Source organism: Rhinolophus hipposideros, assembly GCF_964194185.1.
Source record: "Rhinolophus hipposideros genome assembly, chromosome: 17".
In the NCBI taxonomy this organism is placed as follows: domain Eukaryota; kingdom Metazoa; phylum Chordata; class Mammalia; order Chiroptera; family Rhinolophidae; genus Rhinolophus; species Rhinolophus hipposideros.
In genome coordinates, this window is record NC_138063.1 from 19,643,557 (window position 1) to 19,670,344 (window position 26,788).

Sequence of the window (26,788 nt, forward strand, 5' to 3'; positions counted from 1 at the left end):
GAGCTATTGTTCAGGGGCTGACCCTATGGAACAGGATTCACTTCAGTATGGTTTTGGTGCCTTCCCAGTCCTTTGAGTGTGTCATCCACAGAGGCAGCTGGGTGGTACCCTGGCTGGGCCCATAGCTGGCCGTCCCAGGGCCTTCTGGTAGGAGCCCTCCTGCAGGCCACATTCAGCTGCAGCCTGATCTGCATGTCTGCACACTGAGAGTGGGGAGGGCTCAACAAAGGAACAATGGCTTCTGCCTGGGAGAAAGCTGCCCTTCCAGACCTTGCCCTGAAGCTAGACAACTCAGTTTCTCCTCATATGTCCCTGGTGCCTTTCAAGCTGCTGCCCCAGAGCTGGAGCTCAGAGCAAGTGAGTCTGTCCGTGATTAAGTCTGTGCATGGTCACATTAAGAGGAATGCAAGAGACTCCAGCAGCCCCTCTGTCTCACTTAGCCACAAACTCTGCTGGTTTTCACAGCCTGAAGTTGTGGGGACTTCCCTCTGGAGACTGGAATCCTGGATTGGGGAGCCCAGTGAGGGGCTGGGACCCCTTAGTCCCTGGGGGGACCTGCACAGTCAAGATATCCCTCCCAGTTTTTAACTGCCACATGTGGGTGTGGGACCAGCCTGTTCAGCATCTCTGCCCGTCCTACCAGTCTTGAGGTAGCTTCTTCTGTGTGTCTTTATAGGACTTCTGTTCAGCTAGACTTCAGGTGATTCTCAGTGATACTTGTTCTGTAGTTGTAGTTTTGATGTGGTCATAAAAGGAGTCAAGCACAGTATTTACATACTCTTGCCATCTTGACCGGAAAATATCCATTCATTTGTTGATGCTTGGACTGCTTATACCTTTTGGCTGTTGTAAATAATGCTGCAATGAGCAAGTGTGTGCAAATATCTCTTCTTTTAATTTTTTTGGATATATATACCCGGAAGTGGGATTGCTGGAATATATTGTAATCCTAGTTTTAATTTTTTAAGGAACCTCCATATTGTTTACCATAGTAACTGCACCATTTTACATTCCTATCAATGTTGCTCTAGGATTCAAATTTCTCCACATTCTTGCCAATGTTTGTTACTTTCTATTTCTTTGGCAGTAGCCATCCTAATAGGCATAAGGTGATATCTCACTGTGGCTTTGATTTGCTTTTCTCTAATGATTAATGATGTCGATCATCTTTTCATATTCTTGACCATTTGTAGGTCTTCTTTGGAGAAATGTTCAAGTCCTCTAATCGTTTTTTAGTTATTTGTTTTTTGTTGTTGAGTTGTAGGAGTTCCTTATACCTTTTGGGTATTAACCCCTTATGAGAAATATAATTTGCAAATATTTTCTACCATTCCATAGGTTGCCTTTAATGATATATTTCAAGTAAATTTAAGAAATTTTGCCTTCATTATTTTGATGGAAATTGTTCTTGGTTTCTTTGTTTTGTTTTCTTCATTTCACTCTTCAAAAGAGAGTCACAGATAATTTTACAGTCCCAATTTAGTTTTTTAGAGAAGACTATGCCGCTCCTCTCTGACCAGTATGAAATGGTTTTACAGAGAATGCAGGGGGAGAAGTCAATGATTGCATTTACCCTCCAGCCTGTGAACAGTGGCCTAACCTTGGACAACCCTGCAGATCCCTGCACGTGTCTTCTTTAGGGTGGACGTGCATGGCTGGCCCCAGTGTTCTCAGATCTAGCAGATCACCTGAAGCTACTGGGTTTGCCCTAGAATCTCCAAGTCTCCCAGGAGAGCCTTGTAACTCAGAGTGCTCTAAAGTCAAGCTCAACCTTCCAGAATTGCTCCAACGCAACCCTTCGGACACCCCTGCATATTCTTAAGGCTCAGATAAAGTCCCATTTGTCTCTGTCTATGCCAGCAACCTCATGAACTCACCCTTCTTTAGAAGCCTACAGCACATAAAAATGTTTGTTCCTCGGGAGGTTTCATACACTGTTTTCTGTTGTCTTCCTAATAGCTTTTTAGGGCAGGGGTCATAACTTGCTCTTCTCGGTAGCTTTCAAAGTTTTTGGGACAGTTGACTGATGGATTGAGGCTACCACGTGGTAGGCATTTTCCTGTTCCATATTGGAGTTACAGGCACAAAGGAGGGACTAGAATTCGATCACATTGCAAACTGAATAGACTTCGATCCTCCAGAAGAATAACCATTCTTGGCCTTAGGATGTGAGTAATTCCCAGGGCTGTGCCCTCCTTGAAGGACAAGTCCTGTGTGGGGACGTCTAGGCACGGGGAGAAACACATGAGCAGAATTAAATTCCTGCCATTCTCAAGTATGGCCAGCGTCCCGAGGTTGTGAGTAAAGAGATCAGAAGGACTACCTCCCTAACAGCCCACGAGGTGGCCTGGTGGGACTCCATGGGCTACAGCAGGGAAAGAGACCGCGAGAGGATGGTTAACCCATTTCTCTGAGCCCAACACATCAAAGCCCTGTTTTTCAAGACTTATCTAGAGGAAATCTCCCCACATTATTGTTTTGACTTTTCATAATCATTATTTAGAAACTCTTATTAGGTTGGTGCAAAAGTAATTGCGGTTTTTGCAATTTTTTTTTTTTTTAACCTTTCAAACCAGAATTACTTTTGCACCAACCTAGTCTATCTAACCTATATCCCTTATCTTCTCATGCAACCTTCAGTGGAATGGTCGAGAGTGATCTCGATAATATAGAAAGATAGGGCTGGGCTAAGAGATTCCTGTTCCTTTGACCCATGTTCTAGAGGAAGGACTGTTTCCCAAACTTCAAAGCATCTCATTGCCTCTCTGCTCTGAAGTGGGAGATTCATAGAGGTTAATAATTAACCTCCAGAGGGATTGGTTGACTTCTTTTTATTACAGTTTCACTTTCCAACAAACACTGCCTTATTTTTAAGAGGCATTTGTGGCCTTTACCACACCCTAAAATTGGGGTAGAATGAAGTAGAAGGAAATTGTATACTTTTCTACATTTTGAAGATAGGAGGAAGTCGAAGAAGGGGTGAGAATTGTATGGCAACAAGTACAGATCTCAGGTCTCAGCATCAAGTCTTTTTTTTCCTTCCCCTTTCTTCTGCCTCCCCCCACCACAACGGTTCAAGCCATCGTTTCTCAGTCTAGTTGTGTAGGACACAGCTCCCTGGCCCATGCTGGTATTGTGAGCCTTGTGCTCTCCCCGGCTGAGGCAGTGGGTCGCTAGTTGTCTGCTCACAGCAGCTCATGGCAGCTCTCGCCGGCTGCCGGCCGCTCATGGTGGCACACAGCAGCCCATAGCAGCTCACGCCAACCTCCGGCTGCTCACAGCAGCCCAGCTCCAGGGAGATCTATTCACAATCTTAGCTGTAGAGGGTGCAGCTCACTGGCCCATGTGGGAATCCAACCGACGACCTTGGCGTTAGGAACACGGCGCTCCAACCACCTGAGCCACTGGGCCAGCCAGCATCAAGTTTTATTCTATGTTTTGACCTTCCTCCCACCCAAGGATTCTGGTCTAAATAGTCTCAACATTGGTTTTACAGGGGAAATCCAATCCCCTCTAGTATGTAAATTTCTTTGTGACATCTTAATGTTGTGAACTATAAATTGATTTGTTGTGCTTATTTTAAAAAGTAATCTCTGTTAATGGGAACAATTACTACAAATATAGTTCCATTGTAGAAGAGAAGTTGTGCTATCTCCCTGACTGTTTTCTGAGTCCAGTCATCTTAGATATTTCCCAAGCTACCCAAACCCCACATTCATCCCTGGCCTGCTGGCATTACAGTAATTACGCTAGATGGCAGAGGAATTGTTTCCAGATAATATCTTAGAGAAATTATGAGCTAATTTCAGGCCATCTCAAATTAATAAGAATATTCTTTGTGGAGTGCTACCAATGTAAACCTTTAAAAGATGATAAGTGGGAGATATTTAAATCCTTTATCTGTGGAGATATTTAAATCCTTTATCAGTACAAGTCCTGCAAGCATACCCAATTGCTATTATCTGGCCAGTTGCTAGAGTGGCTCTTTTGTCTTCCTTCTTCGTTTTATTAAATTTTCTCTGGGGCTTGGCTGGCGTCAGCCACCTCTCTTGGGTTGCAGTGGCAGGTGGGGGAGGAAATGAGGTTCTAAGTGGCATAACTAGGTCTGTAGGACCACCATCTGGGCTGAGAGGGCCCCAAACCAGGGTAACGACTGGCAGATGCACTGTCTCCTCCTGCCTGGTTTGAAGTGCAGCCATAGCTTGGACTTTATGTCTTTGATCTTGTTTTATTAACCTAGACTGACTTCTTTTACATGGGCATGACCAAAGGCTGTTCCTTAATGCGGTTGTTGGCAAGCGGTTGACTCCTTTGATCTCAAAATGACTTTCTGCTTCTCCATGTCTTATTGTTTGGTGGAGGGAAGTGTATGCAGAAGAGGAGGAGGAGTCTGATGTGTTCTGGGCCCTGATCTGGCCCCACTGGGTGTCTGATGCATTTATTGTTGCTGGCCCTCTGCATAGGATGCCATCTCTCCACCGCCACCATCTCCAACCCCAACCATGGGCAGTGCCACATTTTTATTTGGGTCATTAGAGAGTACAATCGATTTGGAAGGGCGGACATCATTTTATGTAATATTGAGAACATGCATTGTCCATACTGAAGAATGAGAGAGGTGAAGATTGAAAGTTGTGGAGAAGATGGAAGCCTGCACCCCCAGCCCCAGGTTCCCTCGTTGCGTTACCACTCTCCATGTGCTTACATACCTCCTTTTCTGGGAAGTTACCATTCTTGTCTGCAGCCCTTCCAAGTCGTCTCTTCCTCCTTTTTGTAATGAAACTTTCACTCTTCTCAAAATTAAGAATGTGGTCCCAGAATCCAGACTCTGTGGGTTCAAATACTGGCTCTTCTGCCGACTGACTCTATGACTTGGGGCAGGATATTTAATCTCCCCATACTGTAGTTTCTTCCATTGTAGGATGAGGTTAATAATAAACCCAAACTCTTGGTTGTTGTGGGCATTAAATGAGTAAGAGTTCATGAAGCACTTGGGCCTGGTACTCTGTTGGCATTCATTAACGGGGCTGCTGTCAGCTCATTCAGCCTGTGTTGTGAATGAGGAAAAGCTACCTCTTCCTCCTAGATTTCTGCCCCTTTTTACTGTCTTAGCCTGCTGATACTGCTCAGCGTACAAGATGGCCCCACTCTTCTCTAGCTGAAGCTGCTGGTGCTGTTACAACCTTCCTAGCTTGGTGAACTGTACCACATACATTCAGCTGTATAAGTGAATCTTACCTGTAGACTTCCATGGTCATTGGACGTCCTTTCATTTCCACCTTCCTCGGTGTCTTTAGAACCTTTCCATTAATTGGCCTCCGCCAGTTTAAGTCAAGCCCTGATTGGATCTTGCCTGGATTATTACTCTAGTAATTACTACCTTACTCAATTTCCTGCCTTTCATCTTGCACACCTTCCCCTCAAATCACAATTTTCTCCACCCTCTTGCCAGTTTCTAAAATGTAAATCTGATTGTCATTTCTTAATATTAAATCCTTCAAATTCTCCCCACTTCCCCTGGTAAAATCCAAACTCCTTAGTATAGCATACAAGGCCCTGCAGACAGGACCCCTGCCTGGCTCTGCAGTACCATGTCTCATCTCATTACCCAGCCTTTGTGGAGTCTTTGTGGACTCCACCTCCCAAACCCCTACAGCCATCCAGCCATTTGCAAACATTTGAGTTGAGCAGTAAATAACAGTGTTGATATTATAAAGTAGGAGGTCAGACAGTTAAGTTCGTGAACTCATCCTAGAAAAAGTGCTGCGTACCTCACTGCTGAATATCACTACAGTCACCTGCAAAGTACTCCTCTTGGGAAGCTATGCACCAACGCCAGTGCCCAGTCCACCCTGCAAAGCAATTTTGGAACTCTTTTTCTGGAATGGCCATCAGAGCTGTTGTCCTATTACCCTTGATATCCTGAATGTCATCAAAATGTCTTCCTTTCAATATTTCCTTTATCTTCGGGTAAAGAAAGAAGTAATTGGCGGCCAGATCAGGTGAGTAAGGAGGGTGTTCCAATACAGTTATTTGTTTACTGGCTAAAAGCTCCCTCACAGACAGTGCCCTGTGAGCTGGTGCATTGTCGTGATACAAGAACAATGAATTGTTGGCGAAAAGTTCAGGTCGCCTAACTTTTTCACGCAGCCTTTTCGGGACCTCCAAATAGAAAACTTGGTTAACTGTTTGTCCAGTTGGTAAAAATTCATAATGAATAATCCCTCTGATATCAAAAAAGGTTTAGCAACATCGCTGCAACAAGTTCACGAACTTAATTGTCAGACCTCGTATAAAGAGTTTAAACACTTTTTTAAACATAGGAGTAAGATTTTTTTTTTCCATAAGTTGCTTTTAGGAATATTGGGGAATAGTGTGTTTCCTCTAGGGCCCATCAGCTCCAACTAGTCGTCCTTCAATCTAGTTGTGGAGGGCGCAGCTCAGCTCCAAGTCCAGTTGCCGTTCTCAATCTTTAGTTGCAGGGGGCGCAGCCCACCATCCCATGTGGGAATTGAACTGGCAACCATGTTAAGAGCTCGTGCTCTAACTGAGCCATCTGGCTGCCCTGAAACACATTCATTTTTAAAGTTAAAACCCAACAAATATTTCAACGATCACAGATAATTCACAAAGTAGAGATGACCAGTTCCCACATACAGAAAAAATGTTGAACTCCATTAGTGAACAAAAAAAAAAAATTAAAATTAAAATAACATTATTCACATAGTGGTAAGTCACCAAAGACCTTTAAAAGTTAATATACACTATGGACCAAAAAGTTGTGATATCTAAATTCTCTTGGTGAATGTCGAGACTGGAGCACAAGGGAACTTTCTTCTGTAGTGATGAAAGTGTTCCAGCACTGGGTCAAAAACTCACTGAAATACACCATTAAATTTGCTGAATCTCATTGTCTGTAAACTCTAACTGAAACATGAATTTAATGAAAAACATCCTTAACCAGCATTGTGAGAACAAGACTTGCATACATTGAGAGGCTGGGGGTGGGGTGGGGTGGTAGCATAAATTGGTTCCACCATTCTGGAAGTTAATTTGCTTCTACCTTTTAAGAAACCATACTCTTACATGGTGATTTTCCTTCTAGGATAACATCCTACAAAAAGAATCATGAATTCAAAGATGTATAGACATTATTTGTTACAGCATCGATAGCAGCTAAAAACTGGAAAAGGAACCAAAATGTCCTGCCATGGGGATTGGTTAACTTATGATTCATCTGTGTGGGGTGCACTTTGTATGAATTGAAAAAGGGCACCCCCTCTGGAGGGACCACCCCCTCCCAAACTTGCGAGGGAGTACTCGCTAAATTTCAGTCCCACTTGTCCCCTCACCTGGGCACCCTCTGCAATCCTCAAATCAGTCCATGCAGTGCTTGAGGAGGCAGACATTAAAACAGGTGCTTTTGAAGAGCAATGGCATGGGGGCATGTTTGCAATGAAAAGTTAAATGATAAAAAGTAGGTGTCATTTTACATGTTATTCTAATTTGTGTAAAAAGGTAACATGTCCGAAAGGAAACCTACCATAGTGTAACTGGTGGGTAACATGAGTGACAGGATCATGGGTGACTTTCTTACATTTGCTTTTTCTAAGGTCTCCAATTACTGGTCCTTTTTCTAATTATGAAAACAGACAATGCATTCTTCCTCTGCTAATTTAACAGGGCTCTCTCATGTTCATACCTGCAGCAGTGGTCTCTGGGCATACGAGCAGAAAATGGGACCTCTGTGCTGGAGTTAAGGATACAGCTGGATGGGAGCAGAGAGAGGGCGAGGGCAGCCTGGTTGAAGTCTCAGTGATTCCTTCAGTAGAAGGAGATGTCTCTTAAGTTGTCCTCTCTTTTTTCTCTTCTGCAGGTTTGAGACGTTTGAAGTAAACAGCTTTGAGCAGTTTTGTATCAACTATGCAAATGAGAAGCTCCAGCAGCAGTTTAACTCGGTAGGCTCAGTTTCCCGACCTGGGATGTCGGGGTGGGGGGACCTCTCTCTGTTCCTGAGAGCAGTGGCCTGGGCACTTCCCTTCCATGCAGGGTCAGTGGGCTCTGACTCTGCCCTGACCTTCCCTTGGTTTCCCGGTGGCGCTCCAGCGTTAGGAAGGCACCCCCTGCTGCTCAGGAGGAGGTCTGAATCCCGCAGGCAGCTGGGTTAAGAGGGTAAATGATCCTCCCCTTGGCTCTGATGCCCACTCCTCCTGAGCCGGGGCTTCTGGGGTATTGGAGCAATTGGAAGCCAGCTAGGAGGCTTCTTGTGATTGGTTGGGGTATGACATCACAGGTGATTATTACGATGTCCTAAAGAAGGGTTCACCTGGGAGTGAGGATCCCCTAATTGAGCTTTTCTGCAATCATGACTGAGACTCAGTGCCCACACCTTTTATGGTGGGTGTGCGCCCGCCTCCAGGACTCAGAACTCATGTGGGTGAAGTTCGAGGGAGATACATGTTAAGGTGTGCATGCCATTCACTAACCTTGACCTTTCACTTCTTGCCCTAGCATGTATTCAAACTGGAGCAAGAAGAATACATGAAGGAGCAGATCCCTTGGACATTAATTGATTTTTATGACAACCAGCCTTGTATCGACCTCATAGAAGCTAAGCTGGGCATCCTGGACCTGCTGGATGAAGAATGTAAGGTAAAAATGATGATGCTCCCTTGAATGAGGTCAGCTCTAAGCTTGAGGTGGGGGCAGAGGACACCGGTGTGATGCAGGGCCACGTGTGAGAGCCCCGAGCTGGAATCGCATCTGTCATCAGCCAGCCTAGAGTGTGCTGAGAGAAGCACTGGTGTCCGTTCTGCATACTAGAAGGTAATGTGACTGGCAAGGAGTGCTGTGCTGCCTCTTGGCAGAGGCTACGTGGTACGATTGGCGCGATACGATGGTGGTATGGACCCTATGCCGCAGAGGTCCTAGGTGCTCAGAGAAGGACCCCACTGTCTAGACAGGATCGTCTTTGCTGTGCCAGATGGCGTGCGAGTAGTAGAGCTGCATGGCTTGGTGGCAGGTGAGAGCCTTAGATTTCCCATCTGGCTTTCTGTGGCCTCTACCTGGTGGGACAGGCGGAGGCCTGGATTACCAGCATGGAGAGAACCAGGCAGCCCTGGGCGTGTGGGGCGGGGGGATTCTGGGTGCTTTCAGTTACCTAACTTCTGTGGCCTTTGGTTTCCTACTCTATGAATGGGTGGAGCTTTGATCTGATGAGCTTCAAAATGTGTCCCTGTTTGGTGGTTGCTGATAAGGAGCTGAATGTGTACCAGTTCCTCCAGTGATGGAAACACTAGTCAAAAGGGTAGGAACCACACGGGTCTTGGTATTGAAAGGGAAGAACGCAGTCGCTTATGCTTTCTGGTCTCCTGCATCTTGCCTGTAAAGGGTAGCGTGTGGCTTGATGATTTGGGAGGAGGAGGAGATCCCCTTCCAGAGGGCTCTCCTAGTTTCCTTGTCTGTGACAAGGAAGAGGACAGGTTACTAGAACAGAAGACAGAGTGAGAATATGCTGAGGCGCACAGCTTGCACGTTTTTCTCCTAACGGTTTTCAGCATTTCCGCCGAGCCATGGGCTTTGACCCGAGTTAGATCCAGGCAGAGGTGATTCCTCAGTGTGGAAGGAGTGTGGGCTTGCTCCACCTGTGAGGTTGCAGTAAAGCTGATAGGACAATTGTTCCTGCATCAAGTGGCACAGGCTAAGTCACCGAAGTCACAGCTCAGCCCCTGCACTCTCTCCTGGTGTCCACCACTCACTCGCCCTCTTGGTTCAGTGTCCCCTGCCAACAGCTCCCTTCCCACTCTCAACGGAAACGCTGTCCCTCCCCCAGTCTCTTGTGAGTCTGTCCACAACACGTTTCCTCCAGCTCTACACCCCCAGCCCAAAGGCAACACCATGTCCTAGTGTCCTATGCGGGCCTCCAGGCTGCCGAGCCCCATAGGTCCCGCAGGCCTGGCTCCAGCAGGACTCCAGTGCTTCTCTCCCCTCCCCAGGGGTGCAGGCAAGGTCCCTGCGGCTCTGAGGAGCACGGGAGGCAGGCAGACTGTCTTGTGCTGGTCCACCCTGTTCTGTGATGAGCGCTCACTGGGACATAAAGCATCACCTCAGGGCATGGCCTCTTTCTTCCCATGTATACACACTGCTCATAAAGATACCTGAGTGCCCCAGGATGGTTGCCCCCGCCATCTAAGCAGCTGCCTGATGACTTTCAATGATGATGCCTTTAGCAAGCACAGGAGGGCTGCTGTGCGTTTGTTTTGGCTTGTGGTTCGAGGGTCTGAGAGGTGCCACTCCCCAAGGGAACACGTCACAGGTATGCCGAGTCAGAGCGGTGGGGACACAGGTGCAGAGACCTCAGACTGCTGTCCAGAGGGTGGGACACAAGCCACTGAAGGGAAGCCCAGGGCAGTTCGGGGCTGGGGAGCGATGGGGGAACCACTCTTAGGTGACAGAGCAGTAGGCAGCAGTCCCAGGAGGCCCACGGAGCAGATATTCAGCAATTACGAAAGTAACCGCTCCAATTTTCTAGAGGGTGCAGCCGTGGATATCCCAGTGCAGCTGGGTCCCAGACCCTCCTGTTCTCAGGCTTCCCACTGAGTGCACGCTGCCTGGGGCATCCTGGGGGAATCTGTTTTACTTTCAAGAAGCTACAGGAAGGAAAATCCAACTGTGTCCATATGGATGATCTCTGCTTATGCCCTGAGAAGTCATCTGTTTGGGTCAGGTTTGTAAAATCAGGTGATTTCAGTTTAAGACTGTATGGGTTCCAAACTCCCGCCTCCGCAATTTCGCAGACACCTAGAATGTATTAGGCACCTCCTGTATGTCTGGTCTTGAGGAAAAGGCCTCTGAACAGGAGGAATGGATCCCTGCTGACCAACAAGGGAGGAGGGAGAGGATGGCTCTCGTGAGGAGGTCCGCCTGGGTGAGTGGGGGTAGGGCCGAGGGAGGGCTGAGCCAGGAACAGGCCCAAGTTTGGGGGCCAGGGTCCCAGAGCAGGCTGGAAGAGGCGTGGCAGCAGGGTGACAGCTAAACAGAATCGAGGACAGGGGGTGCCAACTCTGGCTGCCGAGCTACACGCAGCCGCTCTGATCCTCTGTTGGGTCTCCTTGCTTTTTCCTCCCGAAGGCTCTGGCTGCCGAGCTACACGCAGCCGCTCTGATCCTCTGTTGGGTCTCCTTGCTTTTTCCTCCCGAAGGCTCCATAGCCGGGCAGATCTGAGGACAGCCTGGAGTTCCGCTAATCAAGCTGGTGGGGGCTCGGAGCGTTGAGAGACGGGGTAGTGCTGTGACTGTGACGTGTTTAAACTCACTGGTGGCCAAGATCATGAGGGGAGCAAGGGAGTCACGTGGAACAGCAAATTAAGGAGTAATACAAAAATCCTGATGTGAAATCTTTTTCTACTAGATTTAGTTGCTCTGGGAATTCAGAGTGATTCAGTGTAAAGTAAGGTGATGGCAGCTTCTAGTAACAGGTGGATTTTATACCAATAAGTGTTACTACATTTGTCAAAACTCATGGAACTATACACTTTTAAAAGGGTGCATTTTGCTGTATGGAAATTGTACCACAATAGCTGTGGCTTTAAAAAATAGGGTAGACTGCTGAAGCGTGGACTTTCCGGAAGTGCCCGTGGCTCTGACCCAAAGCGGGGCAGGAAGCCCTTGGACGTGGGCGCAGCTGGTCGACTTGGCAGCCCTCAGGACCGGGCACTTGGACTGGGGAGCTGCCTCAGACACGTTCCTTTCCTGCTGTTTCTCAGATACACTCCGCAGGCTGAGAAAGAAGAATGAGATCGCGCTGTGAAGAATTGGGTTCTGTGTCCCGCATGTGACAGGACACAACGCCAAATGAAGGATTAGCCTCATAGTATAAAAGCAGCCATTGGGAAAACCACTTTTCCTGGCTGTGACACCCAGTGGCAGGCAGGGCCAGTGAGCTGGGATTTAAATTAGAAACATGGTGATGAGGTGGCCAGGGATTTAAAGGGGCAGCACCCAAGGTAGCTCTCCCGAGAGCCTGTGATTAGGGCTGGAAACTGCAGACAAGGCATGGGGACCAGAATATTAAACTGTTCCCTATTCCTTCAGGTGGAAAAGCCGCTTTGCAGTCAAGGATTTATAGTCAGACCCAGACCAAGCCACAGACTACAGCTGCTTCCCAGTAGCTAAGGGGCAGGCAAGAGGCTGCTTGTTTGTAGGACATGTTAACTTCAGGCTGCTCGTAACAAAACTCCCACCCCAGTGCTCTCTAAGGCCGCTGTTGGGGGCTGCATGGCATAAGCCATATCCAAGCCTATTCAGACCAGGCGTTTCCTGCCCTCCCTGTGTACCAGTCACCGGTACCCTCCCTATTGGAGGAACAAAAGAGCTTGGGCTGATAAGAGGTGAAAGGTCAGTGCATGTTTCCTCATAAGTGACATATTTTGCATTTTAGCAGGAATTTTCAGAAAATGATACCTCAACTGTTGTATCAGGTTGGAAAGGTGTTAGGGGCCCACAGAGGCAGGCCTGAGAGTGGGGCGCAAGCTCTGCTCTGTGTAATTGGGATTCTGTTGTTTTCATGGAACTCAGCCTGGAGAGCTGACTGGGACGGACCTTCCGAATTAACATACAATTTTTGTGACAGTGGAGTGAAAGCGGCCTGAAGATGGTGGGAGGTGGACGCCCTTCTGTTTCCTTCCCTGGGTCCAGCCTGCTCTCAGGAGACTTACTGTGTGTTAAGAGCAAGGGTTCATGGTTTTATAAGAAATTGCCCCTGAGGTCTCCTTGTCTGGCACATCTGTGAGCAGGTTTGAGACCTGTGATAGAGGGAGGTGAAATGGCTTTCCCATGTCTACTCATTCATCTACCGAACAAACCCCATGTTCCTGCATAAGTGACTGACCCTCTGCCCTGCAACCCTCCTCCGTAGAGGTCCGACAAGCACTGAAATCATCACCTGTGATGTTAGGGAGGTGGAAACACTGAGGAGAGGATGGCTGAGAAAGTGTCCCCCAAAGGGCAGTTTAGGCAGTGAAGTCATGAGGGGAGGGGTGTCCTGGTCAAAGGACATGGCATGTTTGTTTATAAAACCTGAAATGGTCTGATTTGTCCACAGCCCATGGTGGTGGCAGGTGAAGGTGGGAAGCAGGAACCATCCAAGAATGGGAGGCGCTCTGCCTGCTCAGAAGGAGGCATTTGGACTTGACTGAATGCTTTAGGGATTGAAGGGTGTGAAGCAGGGGAGAGATGTGATCAGATGTGACTCATTTTCCAACAGAGCTCTCTGGTGATGGTGTGAAAGCGAAGTTGCAGGGAGAACCTGGAATAAGAAGAGCAGTGGCAGCATTGCAGTATGGGCGGGAGAAGACGAAGGCTTGAGGGAAGGAGGAGAGTGGTTCAGGAAGGAGATCAGCGGTGAGGGCCTCAGGGGGCCACCACTTTTGGCAGCGAGTTGTTGCTTAGAGCAGTTCTTGCGGAGTTGTCTGGGCAGAAGCCCAATTTCAGTTACTTGAGCGAACAGGAGGTGAGGCAGTGGAAATGGCAAGTTTGAATCCCCTTGTGGAGGCTTGGCTGTTAAAAGGAAGAGGTGAGAGCGAGGAAAACAGGCGTGATCAACGAGGATTTGGGGAGAGAGGGAAGATGGGTGGATCCTGGTACCCAGGAAGCAGGGGGTGGGTGGAGAGGATGCCGGCTAGGAGAAGAAGCACTTCTTCCGGTGAGGAGGGTAGGAGCGGGGTTCGCCACTGCGGATGAATGTGAGCTTCAGGACCAAGAGCAGGAATTTGAGGTTTCCTACTTAACAATTAACAGCCTTTCGCTGTGAGGGAGGAAATGAGGCATCAGCTTCGAGGTGGCAGGCAGGGTTAGAGCTCGAGGAGAAGGGCGGACAAGGGGGATGGCTGTCCTATAAGCAAGGAAGAGAAATGCCGTGTTTTCCTGAAAATACGACCTCGCCGGACCATCAGCTCTAATGTGTCTTTTGGAGCGAAAATTAATATAAGATCCAGTCTTATTTTACTATAAGACTGGGTATATCATATCATATAAAATATAATATGAAATATAATATAAAATATAATACAAAATGTATAATGTATAATATGTAATATAATATAGGGTCTTATTTTACTATAAAACCGGGTATAATACTAATATAATATAACACCGGGTCTTATATTGATTTTTGCTCCAAAAGACACATTAGAGTTGATGGTCTGGCGAGGTCTTATTTTCAGGAAACATGGTAGCAAAATACATCAATTTGTTTGCTGAGGTCAAAGACCATAAATTAAGATACAGCTATTGTCAGGGCCAACTCTCAGAGTAGATCTGGGTGCAGTGTCTTAATCCATAGAAGTGACTGTCACAGTGAAATTTGATTATTTGATGGCAGCAATACTAAATTATACTAAATTATCAGCAGGACTTAATTAAGGGAAGAGGAGTTGACTTGTGATCCTAGGCAGCCAGCCAAGTGCGGGAAAGGACAGGATGGGTACTTGGATTAGTCTGGAACTGTTTCGCTGTGGGGTATTTTGTGAAGGTGGCAAAGTAAAGTCCTGGGACTGGCATTGGGGATGGCTGCCAGGTGGGGAGGAAGAAGCCACTGCCGCCTAGAGAGCTGTTAGGAAAGCAGAGTCCTGGGGGCCCAGCCAGCCTTCTGTGATGGCAAGGAGAGCCCCGAGGTGTCGGGGGCTTGATCGGTGTTTTGAGAAGTCAGCAGTGGTACAAGGCATCAGGGGGCCTACAGAGGTCTAGGAAAAAATGAGACAGCAAGTGCGTGACCAGGGACGCAGTCGTTGGTGGCAGTGCCCCCAACAAGACAAGGACAGGAAGCAGAGATGGGAGAACTGGTTCTGAAGCCCTTAGCAGTCATCTCCTGCAGCTGTTGTACTGGGGACAGACTTTGGCCCCAGCTGAAGCCCCTGGGTGAAAAGCTGTCCTGCGCCCCAGGCCGGTGGGGAAGAGTAAGCCCAGGGACTTTCTCTCCCTGCCCCCATTTATTCTGTTTTATTTTAAATCAGGTTTAGTGTATTTTAACAGCTTTACTGAGATATAATTAACATACCATCCAGTTCACCCATTTAAAATATACAAGTCAGTGGTTTTTAGTGTTTTCACAGAATTGGACAACCGTCAGCACTACAATCATGATTAGAACGTTTTCATCCCCTGTAGAGAAGCCCATTGGCAGTCGCTCCTAACTCCCGCACAGCTCTAGGCAGCCAGTAATCTACTTCCTGTGTCTATAGATTTGCCGATTCTGGACATTTTCTGTAGATGGGACCTTCACTTTTTGATTGACCAGTGACCAGCAGAGCAGATCAGAGGGTTAGGCCTTTGAGGGACAGTCCTGCCCAGATTAGGGCAGAAGTGGGATCCAGGCTCCTGGCTCAGTGCCCTCTTCACGTGATTTTGAGAAGAGAGTATAGATGCTTGTACATTCTTTTTTTAAAGGATTCGATTCACTGCATATTCCAGAGTTGGTAGTCACAATCTAGATTTTAACAAAATACAAGACGCGCTTTCTTTATCGAATGCCTGTTTTAAATCTACTTTTGTGGGAAGATATTTGGAGATAAGTGCCTTCCACCTAACCCTGCCTTCCTGACTGCCCTTAAAACTCTGTTGTCAGGCAAGAGAGCACAATAGGGAGAGCCAGCCTGTCCTGGTTTGAACCACAGCTCTGCTAGGTAGTTCCCAGCTCTGTCCTTGGGCAAGTTACCTAGCCGTTCTGTCTTAGCTTCCTTGTCTGTAAAATGTGAATAAACGTAGTGACTAACTCATAGGGTTATTGTGAGGATTGAATGAGTTGATACATCTAAAATGTTTAGAAAACTGCCTCGCAAATACTAAGCACAGTGAACATTCGCTGTTAGTCTTAGCTGAGAATCTCAGTTGTTGTGAACTCCTGCTGGACTAATTATTTTCTGCTGAGGGGCGTGGTGTGATGGGAGACCGACCCGCGTCAGGAAATATGTGTGCACATGACCTTCCTCACTGATTTGTGCCCGTCTGAATTAATGAATAAGTAGGATTACGGAGTCTTCTAGCAGGAGTCCAATTTCTTTGTCAAGACAAGATGATTTTGATACCAGCAAGTGTAAGTGTTGACTTAGGGGGCTTCTCATCCCAGTCCCGCCCTTTGTGCTTGTTTGCCCGTCCTGCCACTCCTGGGTCCGCTGTGTTCCTGTCATCTACTGCTGTCCTGACAGCCCTGCCAGACTGACCTTCCCCTGGGTGTACTTTCCCCTACACCCAGTGTTTACACAGTGTTTACACAGGATGATAGCCAGACAAATATAAAACCGTTTCTATAAAAAAAAATGCTGAATTAGGTCTATTTTATTTTGTGTGCCCAACACAATTAATAGCCTCCTTCAAGACAAAGGTTTTTTTTTTGCTTGAATTTCCTACGGCCCTGAGCACTGGGTATTCAATACTAGTTATACGAAATTGAATATTGAAGAAAATCTGTTTGCTTATGAAGTATTTGAGAAATATGTTCTCAACTGTGTAAGCATTTTCCTTATGGCACAGATTTTATTAATTTACTAAACAAGGCTCTTTTTAAGTGGCTAGTGCAAGGGTCACCTCCAATCCTGCCTGATCCAAATGTACCATGGAAATGAAGGGCAAGTCCGTTGGTGGCCCAATGGGGAAGGAGTGACTGTGTGCAGTGGAGTCCAGGGTGACAGAGGAGGGAGCACCTCCCCATTGGCACAGTTACCATCACCCTTGACAATTTCAGTGGTGGTTACAGTGACTCTGTTGTTCCCAACAAAACAAGATGAGGCTTTTTCACTTTGGAAGCCGTCTCTAAAGATACCATAAGGGACTGGCCTTCAGAATTCTTAGTGTATTGGAACCTCTAAATCTAAATTTAAATTTGGAAGAGGCAGAGATTAGTACTGCGTAGTTCATTCACTGGGTACTTACCCAATGTGTGGCCAGAACCCAATCCTTAGTTCTTTGAGGGACAGGAAAAAAAACGGGGCAGCCACATAGCTCAGTTGGTTAGAGCACGAGCTATTAACAACAAGGTTGGTGGTTCGATTCCCACATGGGCCAGTGAGAAAGAACGGCTTGAGCTTGGAGCTGAGCTGCCGGTGGGCAGCTGGTTGGTTGGAGCACGGTGCTCATAAAACATCAAGGTCGCCGGTTCGAGTCCCACATGGGCCGGTGAGCTGTGCCCCGCACAGCTAGATTGAAAAAAAACAAGGACTTGACATCCTGGAAAAACACTGTTCCCCAATATTCCCCAATTTAAAAAAAAGAAAAGAAAAAAAGCAAACTTCTAAAAAAAAAACAAAACCCAGTAAGGCCTAGTCCTTAAACCCAACAAGCTTAGTTTGTGGTTACAAGAAAATACACAAAAACCAAGGATGAGCAGTATTAGGTAGTGTATATGTAAGAGCTTAACTGTGAGGAATTCCAGGAAAGCCTTCAGAGAAAAGGACAGACTTCAGGTGAGCCTGGACAGTGGTATTGAGATGAGCCGAGAGCGGGAGTGGGCTTTCCTGCTGCAGGAGTTTGGCTGAGTAAACAGGAGCATGGCACTGGAGGTGGACGTGCTGTGCTCATGACACTGAAGTCACTGGCCTGGCCTGAGTGGGGAGGCATCTTCGGATTTCTTCCATGAGTTGTAACTCTGGTCCTGTGACCTTGGCCTCCACCTTCATCCTTTTCTAACCCTTCCAGCATCGACCAACAAGCAGGTGGTTTCAAGCTCAGCACACGCCTGTGGACACTGTGGGAGCCATCCCACCTGGCATGCTGAGAGCATGCCGTGGCAGGATCTTAAGTGTCCACGGCTGAAGCTGGTTTTCCACATCCTTGAAGGGTCCAGGTCTAAGAGCTGAATTCAGCCTCATGAGGTCAACTTACAGTTGGACTCCATCCCTCTGCTTTAACTCTTGGTGTCCTTTTGCCTCTTCACAAAGCACCTGGTTTTGTGATTCTACAGGTCCCCAAAGGAACTGACCAGAATTGGGCTCAGAAGCTCTATGACCGGCACTCCAGCAGCCAGCACTTCCAGAAACCCCGCATGTCCAACACAGCCTTCATCATCGTGCACTTCGCAGATAAGGTGGGTCTCCTCCCTGTGGCCTTTGGGGCTCCGTTAGCCCCAGCCTACGTAGACTCAGGGTTTCTGGGCTATGAGGGAGCCGTCCTGTTGGAATTCACGCCGCCTGAAGTCTTGTAGTAGGGTCCCCTCCGCTCTTTCTTCTGTCCCCGCACCTTCTCTGTAGTGGACCTACCTGTCACGACATGGCAGGACACCAGTGGGTGGTCGTAGTCACCTACTCGCATGCTTAACAAATATTTATTGAGGGTCTCTTTCCTGGGAACATAGCAGCTGTAACGAAGTCAGGAGTCTGTCCTCCTGGAGCTTGAGAGAGAAGGAAAGAGTGGTGCTCTTTTTGGGTGGCTCCTTTCCCAGTAACTGGCAGATACTTAGAATTTTTCTACATGGGTTTCTGTTCTGTGTGCACTAGCCCAGTGCTTCTCAAATTTCAGTGTGCACGTAAGTCACTTGGGGTCTTGTTAAAACGCAGGTTCTAATTCAGTAGGTCTGGGGTATGGCTGACAAGACGCTGTGAATCAGCCCCCAAAGGAAGCCTTCTATTAAAGGGAACTCCTTTTGAAAACATGTGTTTCCACAAAAATGAATACCCAGTTCCCTCTGTGTAAATCCTGACCACATCTTGGGTTTGCATTTTAAATAGGCACATCTGTGGGTTTCCCACTTACACCTATTTTCAGAAAACAGTGTGGTTGAGAGGAAACTACTGAAACAGCTGCTGAAGGAAGGAGGTCAGGCTGCAGCACTAACTCCCGTTTCTGTTTCCCACCGGGGCCCCAGGTGGAGTACCTGTCTGATGGTTTTCTGGAGAAAAACAGAGACACGGTGTATGAAGAGCAGATCAACATCCTGAAGGCCAGCAAGGTAACGAGCGTGAGATGCAGGGGACTGGGGCAAGAATGTCCACAGCCTGAGCCTCTCGTTTCTAGCGCGTTTCGTTTCTGTTCAGCAGTCTGCGGGGCCTCCCTATAGGCAAACACTTACAATAAATGAGATAGAAGGTAGGATTTAAGGGACACTTACATCTATTTTTTGGAACGTTACTTTCTGTTATCTCCAGAATTTATTTTCGTCTCATGACCATAACAAAAAGATAGCAAATATTGTGTCCATTCTTCAGGTCGAAGAACCAAGGTACCGATTCACGTAAACAAATATCTATTAAGCACCTACCTGGTGAGACACTGCCCTAAACACACCCAGCCAGCGTTAGTACAAAGAGGAATAAGACAGATTCTTCCCTGCAGTTGCTTACATTCCAGTGGGCTGTGAGTGGACCAATCCACATACACACTGTGAAAAGAGAGAGGCATGGGAGAGGGTCCTGCAGCGAGGGAGGAGCGTGGGCACCGCCAGGGAGGAGCGTGGGCACCGCCGCTCTGGAAGGCTGACGCCCTCGTGCACATGCTGGCTGGTTTGAGCCCTTCAGAGGAGACCTGGAAGAGGACTCTCCAGGACTTAGGACATTTTCTTTCAGACCACATGATACGGAACCCACTGCAGGGGCCTGATAACACTAGAAATGGCAGATTAATTTCTCTCCGTGATAAGCTTTAGATGACTGCAATAGGGTGAGATAATGGAGAAAATACACCCAGCAAAATGGACCCGAGGACATAAAGGCAAGTAAATCCCATTACATCAGGTGGCCCCAAGGCAGGGGGTTCCAGGAGGATTGGAATCTGTGCCAGCATGTGGGTAGCCCAGGACAGACCCCTGCCCAGTGTCCTCTCTGGATATCTGGAAGATCAGGAAATTAGTTGTCACGGAAACAAATGTGCTTTGGGGAAATGCAAGTATGCTTTGGAGTCCAACACAGGTTTAACCTTCAAACTGCCAAGTCTCCACTCTCTAGTCCATGGTGGTTATTATGACTTATTTAATTTTTCATGAGGGTGATGGTGATGGGGACAGGGAAGAGCTACAAGCTGCAGGGAGAGCTTAGAAGTAGGTGTTTGAGGACTAGGCGCGTATTTCCTCATCGTGCGTTTCCGTGTCCTCCTGTTAGACTGACAGTGGCTGCAGAGGGCTGAGAAACTTGACTGTCTTGTTACAAGTTTCTCCTTTCACATAGGAGCACAAATGAGTGATGTGGGGAAAGAGTTGGGTTACTTTCCATTAAATAATGGAGTTTGGTTCTGCCGTTGTATTGATTTTGTCTTCAGTGTGTCTCAGGGTTCCCAGAATCTAAAAAGGAATCTCTTACACACATCTTTTATCAATAACAAGGGTTTTCCCCCCTTATTTTTAATTCTGTTGATATGTATGACATGTAGTGATAGCAAATACATGTAGTTAATCTATGGAACTTATGGTCTAGTGAAAAAGATGTACAGTTTAGTTACTAATTTTGGTAGTGCTGTGAAGGTCAAGAAGGTGCTATGGGAAAGAATAACAGGGGTTTGTGGGGAGTCCCCCGGTTCAATCATTTGCAAGGGGGACTCACAGAACTCAGCATATAGTTGTATGCCTGCTATGATTTATTACAGTCAGAGGTTACAAAGCAAAGCAGCAAAGGGGAAACGTGCATGGGGACGGTCAGGGGAGACCAGGCACAGCTTCGAAGCGTCTTCTCCCAATGGAGTCGCACAGAATGGGCCTACTTCCCATGGCAGCAAGTTCTGACATGTGACACGTGTGAAATGTCTACCACGGCAGCTCACCTGAGCCCAGGCATTCAGGGTGTTTATTGGGAGTCAGTTATGTAGGCACCCTTTGCCTAGCATGTACCAAAATTCCATACTCCCGGAAGGAAAGCAGGGGTTCAGCATAAACCACACCGTTTGCAAAAACAGTTTAGGGGTTCATTGTCAGGAATTGGTGAAAACCCTCCAGAAATCCACGTTCCCAGACACCAGCCAAGGGTCAGCCTTATAAGTAGGGCTTTCTAAGGATAGCAGTCTCAGGCCTGCTTTTATCAATTCTTTTGTTTCTTTATGGGGGTATCATTTTAGATTGGGGGTACCAGATTTTTTATTAGAAATGAAATACAGGCTCATAAAGCATTCTCGCATAGAAATATGTAAAAGTATGCCCTTGACCCACCTTTTCATGAATTCCCATTCTGCAGACATAAGCATATTGGTAGTTTTTTAAGATTGAAGTGAATTGCATTGCACATTGTCCCCTCTAACTTGTCTACGTGAGTACATATCTACTTCTTTAAACAGCTGCTGATATTTTGCAAATTCAAGTAATGCTGCCATGAATGCCCTTTTATATTTTTGCTTCCTTATACAATTCTATGCATCAGATAAATTTTTAGAAGTGGAATTGATGGTTCAAGGAGTATGCACTTAAAGTTTATAGGTATTGCTAAATTGAGTGTAAAACAGGTCTGCAATCTGCCCTTCAAAGTAACCGACGCCCTTCTCTTCCCTACCCACCTGCCACAACTCTGGCTTTCCCCTTCACCGAGTGATATTTCTAAAGAACCAGTGACTTTGTTGCCAAGAGTCTGCTTCTCCCACACCCCCTCTACCCCCATCCCAGCAAACCCTCAGCAGCGCTCAGATTAGCCAAGAGGGGCTCTAGCCTTGCTAGGCCCTAACCGGAAGAGGGCCAACTCGCCCCCTGGGCCGTTCCAGCCCATTTCAGACGTCCCAGAAAACACGCAGCAAAGATGGTCACCATAACCCTGCTGATGGACTCTATATAATCTGCAGCTACAAAGCAGAGGGAGGTGAAGTGTGCTTTAAATCACTGGGACAGACAGATGTGTCTGGCAGCCTCTGTCACTGTCGCATTTTCAAAGCTCATTGATTACTGAGCCTCTATTTTCTTTAAAATGTTTAGTTTTCACATCAGTCCTCCAAGGTTTATGTTTCTCACTCCATGTTAAAGAGAAAAAGATCCAGAAAGATACAAGGCCCGATGGCATGGAGTTAATGACCAATTTTTTTTTTTATTGGTTTTCATCTCACTAAGCAGAGATAAATCTGAAATCCTGTATGTAAATTCATAGTTTTACTTAGTATTGTTGTGTGGGATTTTTTGCCCCCACCCTCCCACCCTCTCATTCCCCTGGTTTTTAAGCTGTTGTTTCTCAGTCTAGTTGTAGGGCACAGTTCCCTGACTCATGCTGGTATTATAAGCCTTGTGCTCCACCCTGCTGAGGCTGTCGGTCGCTGGTCATTGGTCTGCTGCTCACAGTAGCGCATGGCTGCCGGCCACTCCCGATGGCTGCTGGCCACTCCCGATGGCTGCCGGCCACTCACGGCTGCCAGCCAGTGTAGTCACCAGCCACTCACGGTACCACACATCAGGACACAGCAGCCCACGCCGACCTCTGGTTGCTCACGGCAGCCCAGCTCCAGGGAGAGCCCGTTGTTCACAGTCTTAGCTGTAGGGGGCGCAGCTCACTGGCCCACGTGGGAATCGAGCTCGTGGCCTTCGGCATTAGGAGGACGGGCTCCAACCGCCTGAGCCCCCGGCCTGCCCCAGTATTTTTATTTTATGGGAAATCTACTAGCTTTTTGTGTGTGTGTGGCATCCCTGATAAGAAATTAACAAGTCGTTGTGTATAATTAAACAGTGTGGGATGGAGGGCTCCCATGTACCTTAGCAGCCAAAGGGATGTTTGAAGAACTTCCTCCAAGAGCAGTGAAATAAAATGGTGTTAATGAGAATGTAATTAGTGAAGCCTATTTCCCTGCTTAAGAGGTTAGAATGTAGTTCATTGCTTTCTCAGCTATCAGAGCTATAAATAGAGACTTAAGTAAAGAAATGCCTCTTTAAAACATGACTTTGTTATTCACAGACTGATTTGGTTTAGACACTAACGGACGGAAGTTTTTCCCTCCCAGTTTTTGTTTATTATAAAAAGCAATATTTTATCAGTCTGGAAAATAAAATCTGAAAAGAATATGTTTCCTCTGAAGATTTCCTGTTCTAGGGTGGCACTGAGAGTAGGTCAGAGGGGTCAGCAGGGGTCAAGTTGATGCCAGCAAGTTCTAGGCAGCAAGTGCCATTGTGGGGACAAAGCCCCAGAAAGCAGTTTCCAGGCTCTCGGCCTTACATAGAAAGGTGCTGGCTCAGGTAGTAAATGGCCATCAACTGTGATTGGATGGCCATCAGCTGTGGCTAGTTGGCCATCAGCTGTAACCAGTGAGGCATTGGCCACTAATGTAACTGCCGTGGCTACGCTAGCAGAAAATGGGGGCTAGCAAGAAGATGGTGGCTGGCAAGCGCGGACTGCTGTTAGGACAGCAGATTGCAGATCGTGTGAATCCAGCCTCCAGTGAGATCATCGTGGTCCCCTACCTATGGCTCCATGGGTGTTCCTTTTTGGCCTCACTAAATCCTGCATTCTTATGTGGGGAACGGGAGCAGAGACCCCACAGGCCGCCCCGCACGACAGCCATCCTGGGCAGACAGTCCTGATGCCATCTCTCCACTCCATCCCAGCAGAAGGCGTGTTGAAACCAATATGGTCCGGAGGCCAGATAGGCCATATTGGCCCCAAGCTGCCTACCCTGGGCCATGATGATCTCTGGGGGCCAAGAGTCACATTGGAGTAACTCAGGCAGGGCCCAAATGTGCTTTCGTCCCTGTCTCCTTTATCTTCAGCTTGACTTCAACTCATCAAGGAATGACAATGTGACTGGTTTGTTCCTTATAGCACTTATAGGTGCTACACAGATTCCATTTTGAGCAAACATGTTTGCTTTTTAAAAATATATGTTTATCATTATTTTCTATTTTTAATTTATGTTTACGTTAATGGATTTATTGAGATATAATCAATACACTATAAACCACTTGATTTTAAAGGTATTTGGTTGAATTTGGCTTCCTGTTTAAAATCAGTGTGTGCGGGCAGTTGGAAAGCTTCTACCAATATTTAGAATAAACCCTATAGAGAGCAAAAATTTTTAGTAGGTAAAACAATATCATCATCCCCTTTTCAATACAGGAAAATGAGATGCTGAGACTTTTTCTCCAAAGCCCATTTAAAACCCTTTTAAGCAAAAATATTTCTTTCTTAAAAATTGGAGATATTTTTTCCAAATGGGTAGCACTGACCATGTAAAAGAATTGATTGAAAAGAAAATGTATTTTTTATTATGTTTACAGAGTTTTTAAAGATAAGATTCTGTGCAAGAGATCCCAATCAAACGGTTATTATAGTGTGTCTTATTTTAGTTTCACATGTCTGTTTTAATGGAAATATGTTTTATGTTCTTATAAACAGAAGTGAATAGGCGTGATTTCCAAGGTAACAACAGCTATGTCTAGATTTGTAATTGACATTTTTCTTAAACTGTCAAATGGTCTTTGGAAAGCATTTTCATACTTCTTTTAATCCCTTTTCAAATAAATTTGCCTCAGGCTTTTAAAATCTATATATAAACTTGAATAGCAGAGAATACCAAAGCCAGTACCTATGGACACTCAAATAAGTGACAAACAGTATTAAGGGAGTAATTGGTTTTTTGAAGGTATTATCTGAGTATTTCTAACATTGAAGGGAGGACATTTTTAAAAAGGCCCAGGTGGATATTGTTTCTTATGGCTGCCCTAAGATCAATTATGATAGTTCCATTACTGGTTAGTCAGATTCTAAACAGACTTTGCAATAGCTCTCTAAAAGCATAAGTGGAGTTAGTTAAAGAAAAAAACAGCTTTTTCACCCTTACTCAGAAGTGTGTTCTTTGCATGAATCCCTAGTCAAGCAAGAACTTGGTAACAACCTTTCATTGAGACTTGAGGTTTATTTATAGTTGGGACCTTTCTGGGACAAGGAGGTGCCTGTCTGCCAGCCTGTTATCCAGGTGGGTGGATGGGGGTGAGTGATGCAATAATCAATATTTCTTGCCTGGTCTTTTATTTACTATTGCCTACAGCCCAAGGTTGAACAGGGTACCTCTTGGTCTTTCAGTCCTGCAGTCAAACTCGATGTCTCTGTATGTCCACTGAGTTTATAAAACAAATTCTGAATAGCACATGAGGCCAGCTGCTCCTTCCCAGAGTTAATGTCCCAGCAAACTCCTCTCCTTGTCCATCCCAGAGATCCGACCGCTTCCAAAGTGCAGTCTCAATAGCAGGGACCTGCAATGAAACATAGCTTTGAAACTAAAATACAGATGCTCCAGAGTAAACCTGGGTTGTGTTTGTTCCTAAATTAAAGCATGGTGCCCTCGTCGGTTAAAATCTGCCTGGAGAAATTTACACACACACACACACACACACACACACACACACACACACACACACCCTTCTCTGAAGCAAGAGAAAAGGGACTTAAATGTTAAAATACTCTGATTGGCTGACTCTGATTTCAGTTTCTCATGTGGTTTTGGTACATGCTCCTGGCCATAGAACTTAACAGACTTTTCACAGAAAAGCCACTGTTAATGATTTCTATAAAATAGGCCCCTCAAATAGTGTAATCATGCAGTTGGTAACTTCTACCCATGACTCAAACATTTGGAAATCCGTTTCAGAAAGTATGTGACTTATAATATTTTAATCAGGGCTTTCTTTGAACATGACAACCTGAATCACAGCGATGTCTTTAAAATGTGAACCTGTCTTCAGCTTCCCGTTATTTCCCTGTGGAAATGCCTTGGTACCAGTCTGAATGGGCACTCGACCCTTTCTCGCAGGTGCCTTGGCTCTCTGGCTCCAGTCCACAGAGTCCCCTGTGCCGGGGCTGTCCCCTCCCCCACTTCCTCCAGTCTCTTCAGTCCCTGACACTCCCCGTGTTCTCAGTTAGTATGTGCAGTGGTGGCTTTCTTACAGTGAGGACCAACCAGTCTCTGAACAAAGGATTACTGGATAAAGTGTGTGTTGAGAGAAAACTCTGGCTGCTGGTAGAATACGTTTGGATGAAGGTGTGCTGGAGGCGGGCACTCAAGTTTTAGTGACGTGATGGATCCAGGAGAGCTCCAGGGCAGAGCTGGGCTGGGGCGGCAACGTCCTGGTTGATTAGCAAAGGACTGCTGCGACCTCACTATGGACAGAACGTGGTAGTTGACTGGGATAAGAAGTAGGGTGATGCCAGGATCTCCAACTTAAATTTGGGAAGAAGGTGAGTGAGGTTTGGGCCACGTCGAATTTGGAGTTTCCAGTGGCCCACGCAGCGGGAGGAAGACGCCGAGCAGATACTAATACAGTGGTAGCTCGGTTTTCTAGCGTAATCCGTTCTGGAAGGCCGTTCGAAAACCGAGGCACGGTTTCCCCATAAAAAGTAATGCAAAGTGGATTAATCCATTCCAGCCCTTTAAAATCAACTCCTAAAACTGCAAATTTAGCATGAATTTTACTATCTATTGATACCATAGATCCATAAAATTTATGGTGTTCTTAAACCGAAATATTCGACAACGGAGGCGTTTGAAAACCGAGGTTCCACTGTAGTTGAAACTATGTGTCATGGTAGGGAAAGAAGATCAGGCCTGGAGAGATAGGCTCGAAGGTGGTAGTTGAAGCCATAGGCGTGAAAGAGACCATCCCGGGAATGAATGTGAGAGAGGACAGATATATGGTGACAATGCGGTTCCGAGAAACTGCGACGTGAAGGAGAGGCATGCAGGAAGCTGGGCCAGTGCAAGTTTCTGGAAAAGGGAAGTGAGGAAAGTGGGGGGGAGCTGGAGGAAGGTGTTCTGTTGAGTCTCAGAGAAGTGGTCTTCCGAGAGAGGACGCATGGGTCAGTGGTATGGAGACCTGCAAAGACGTCAGACTGGACGAAGAAGGAAACTGCACCACTTTTAAG

The 26,788-nt window shown here is 46.6% G+C and overlaps 1 protein-coding gene across 4 annotated transcripts in view; it reads left to right on the forward strand.

Moving 5' to 3' along the window:
• Positions 1–26,788, forward strand: part of MYO5B (myosin VB) — a 310,561-nt gene that overhangs the window by 187,516 nt on the left and 96,257 nt on the right. For all 4 annotated transcript variants that reach the window (XM_081079088.1, XM_081079087.1, XM_081079089.1 and 1 more), the window contains exons 11-14: positions 7,877–7,958; positions 8,512–8,652; positions 17,953–18,075; positions 18,853–18,936. In XM_081079088.1, the coding sequence (XP_080935214.1) occupies positions 7,877–7,958; positions 8,512–8,652; positions 17,953–18,075; positions 18,853–18,936 (430 nt within the window). The remainder of the gene's footprint in view (positions 1–7,876; positions 7,959–8,511; positions 8,653–17,952; positions 18,076–18,852; positions 18,937–26,788) is intronic.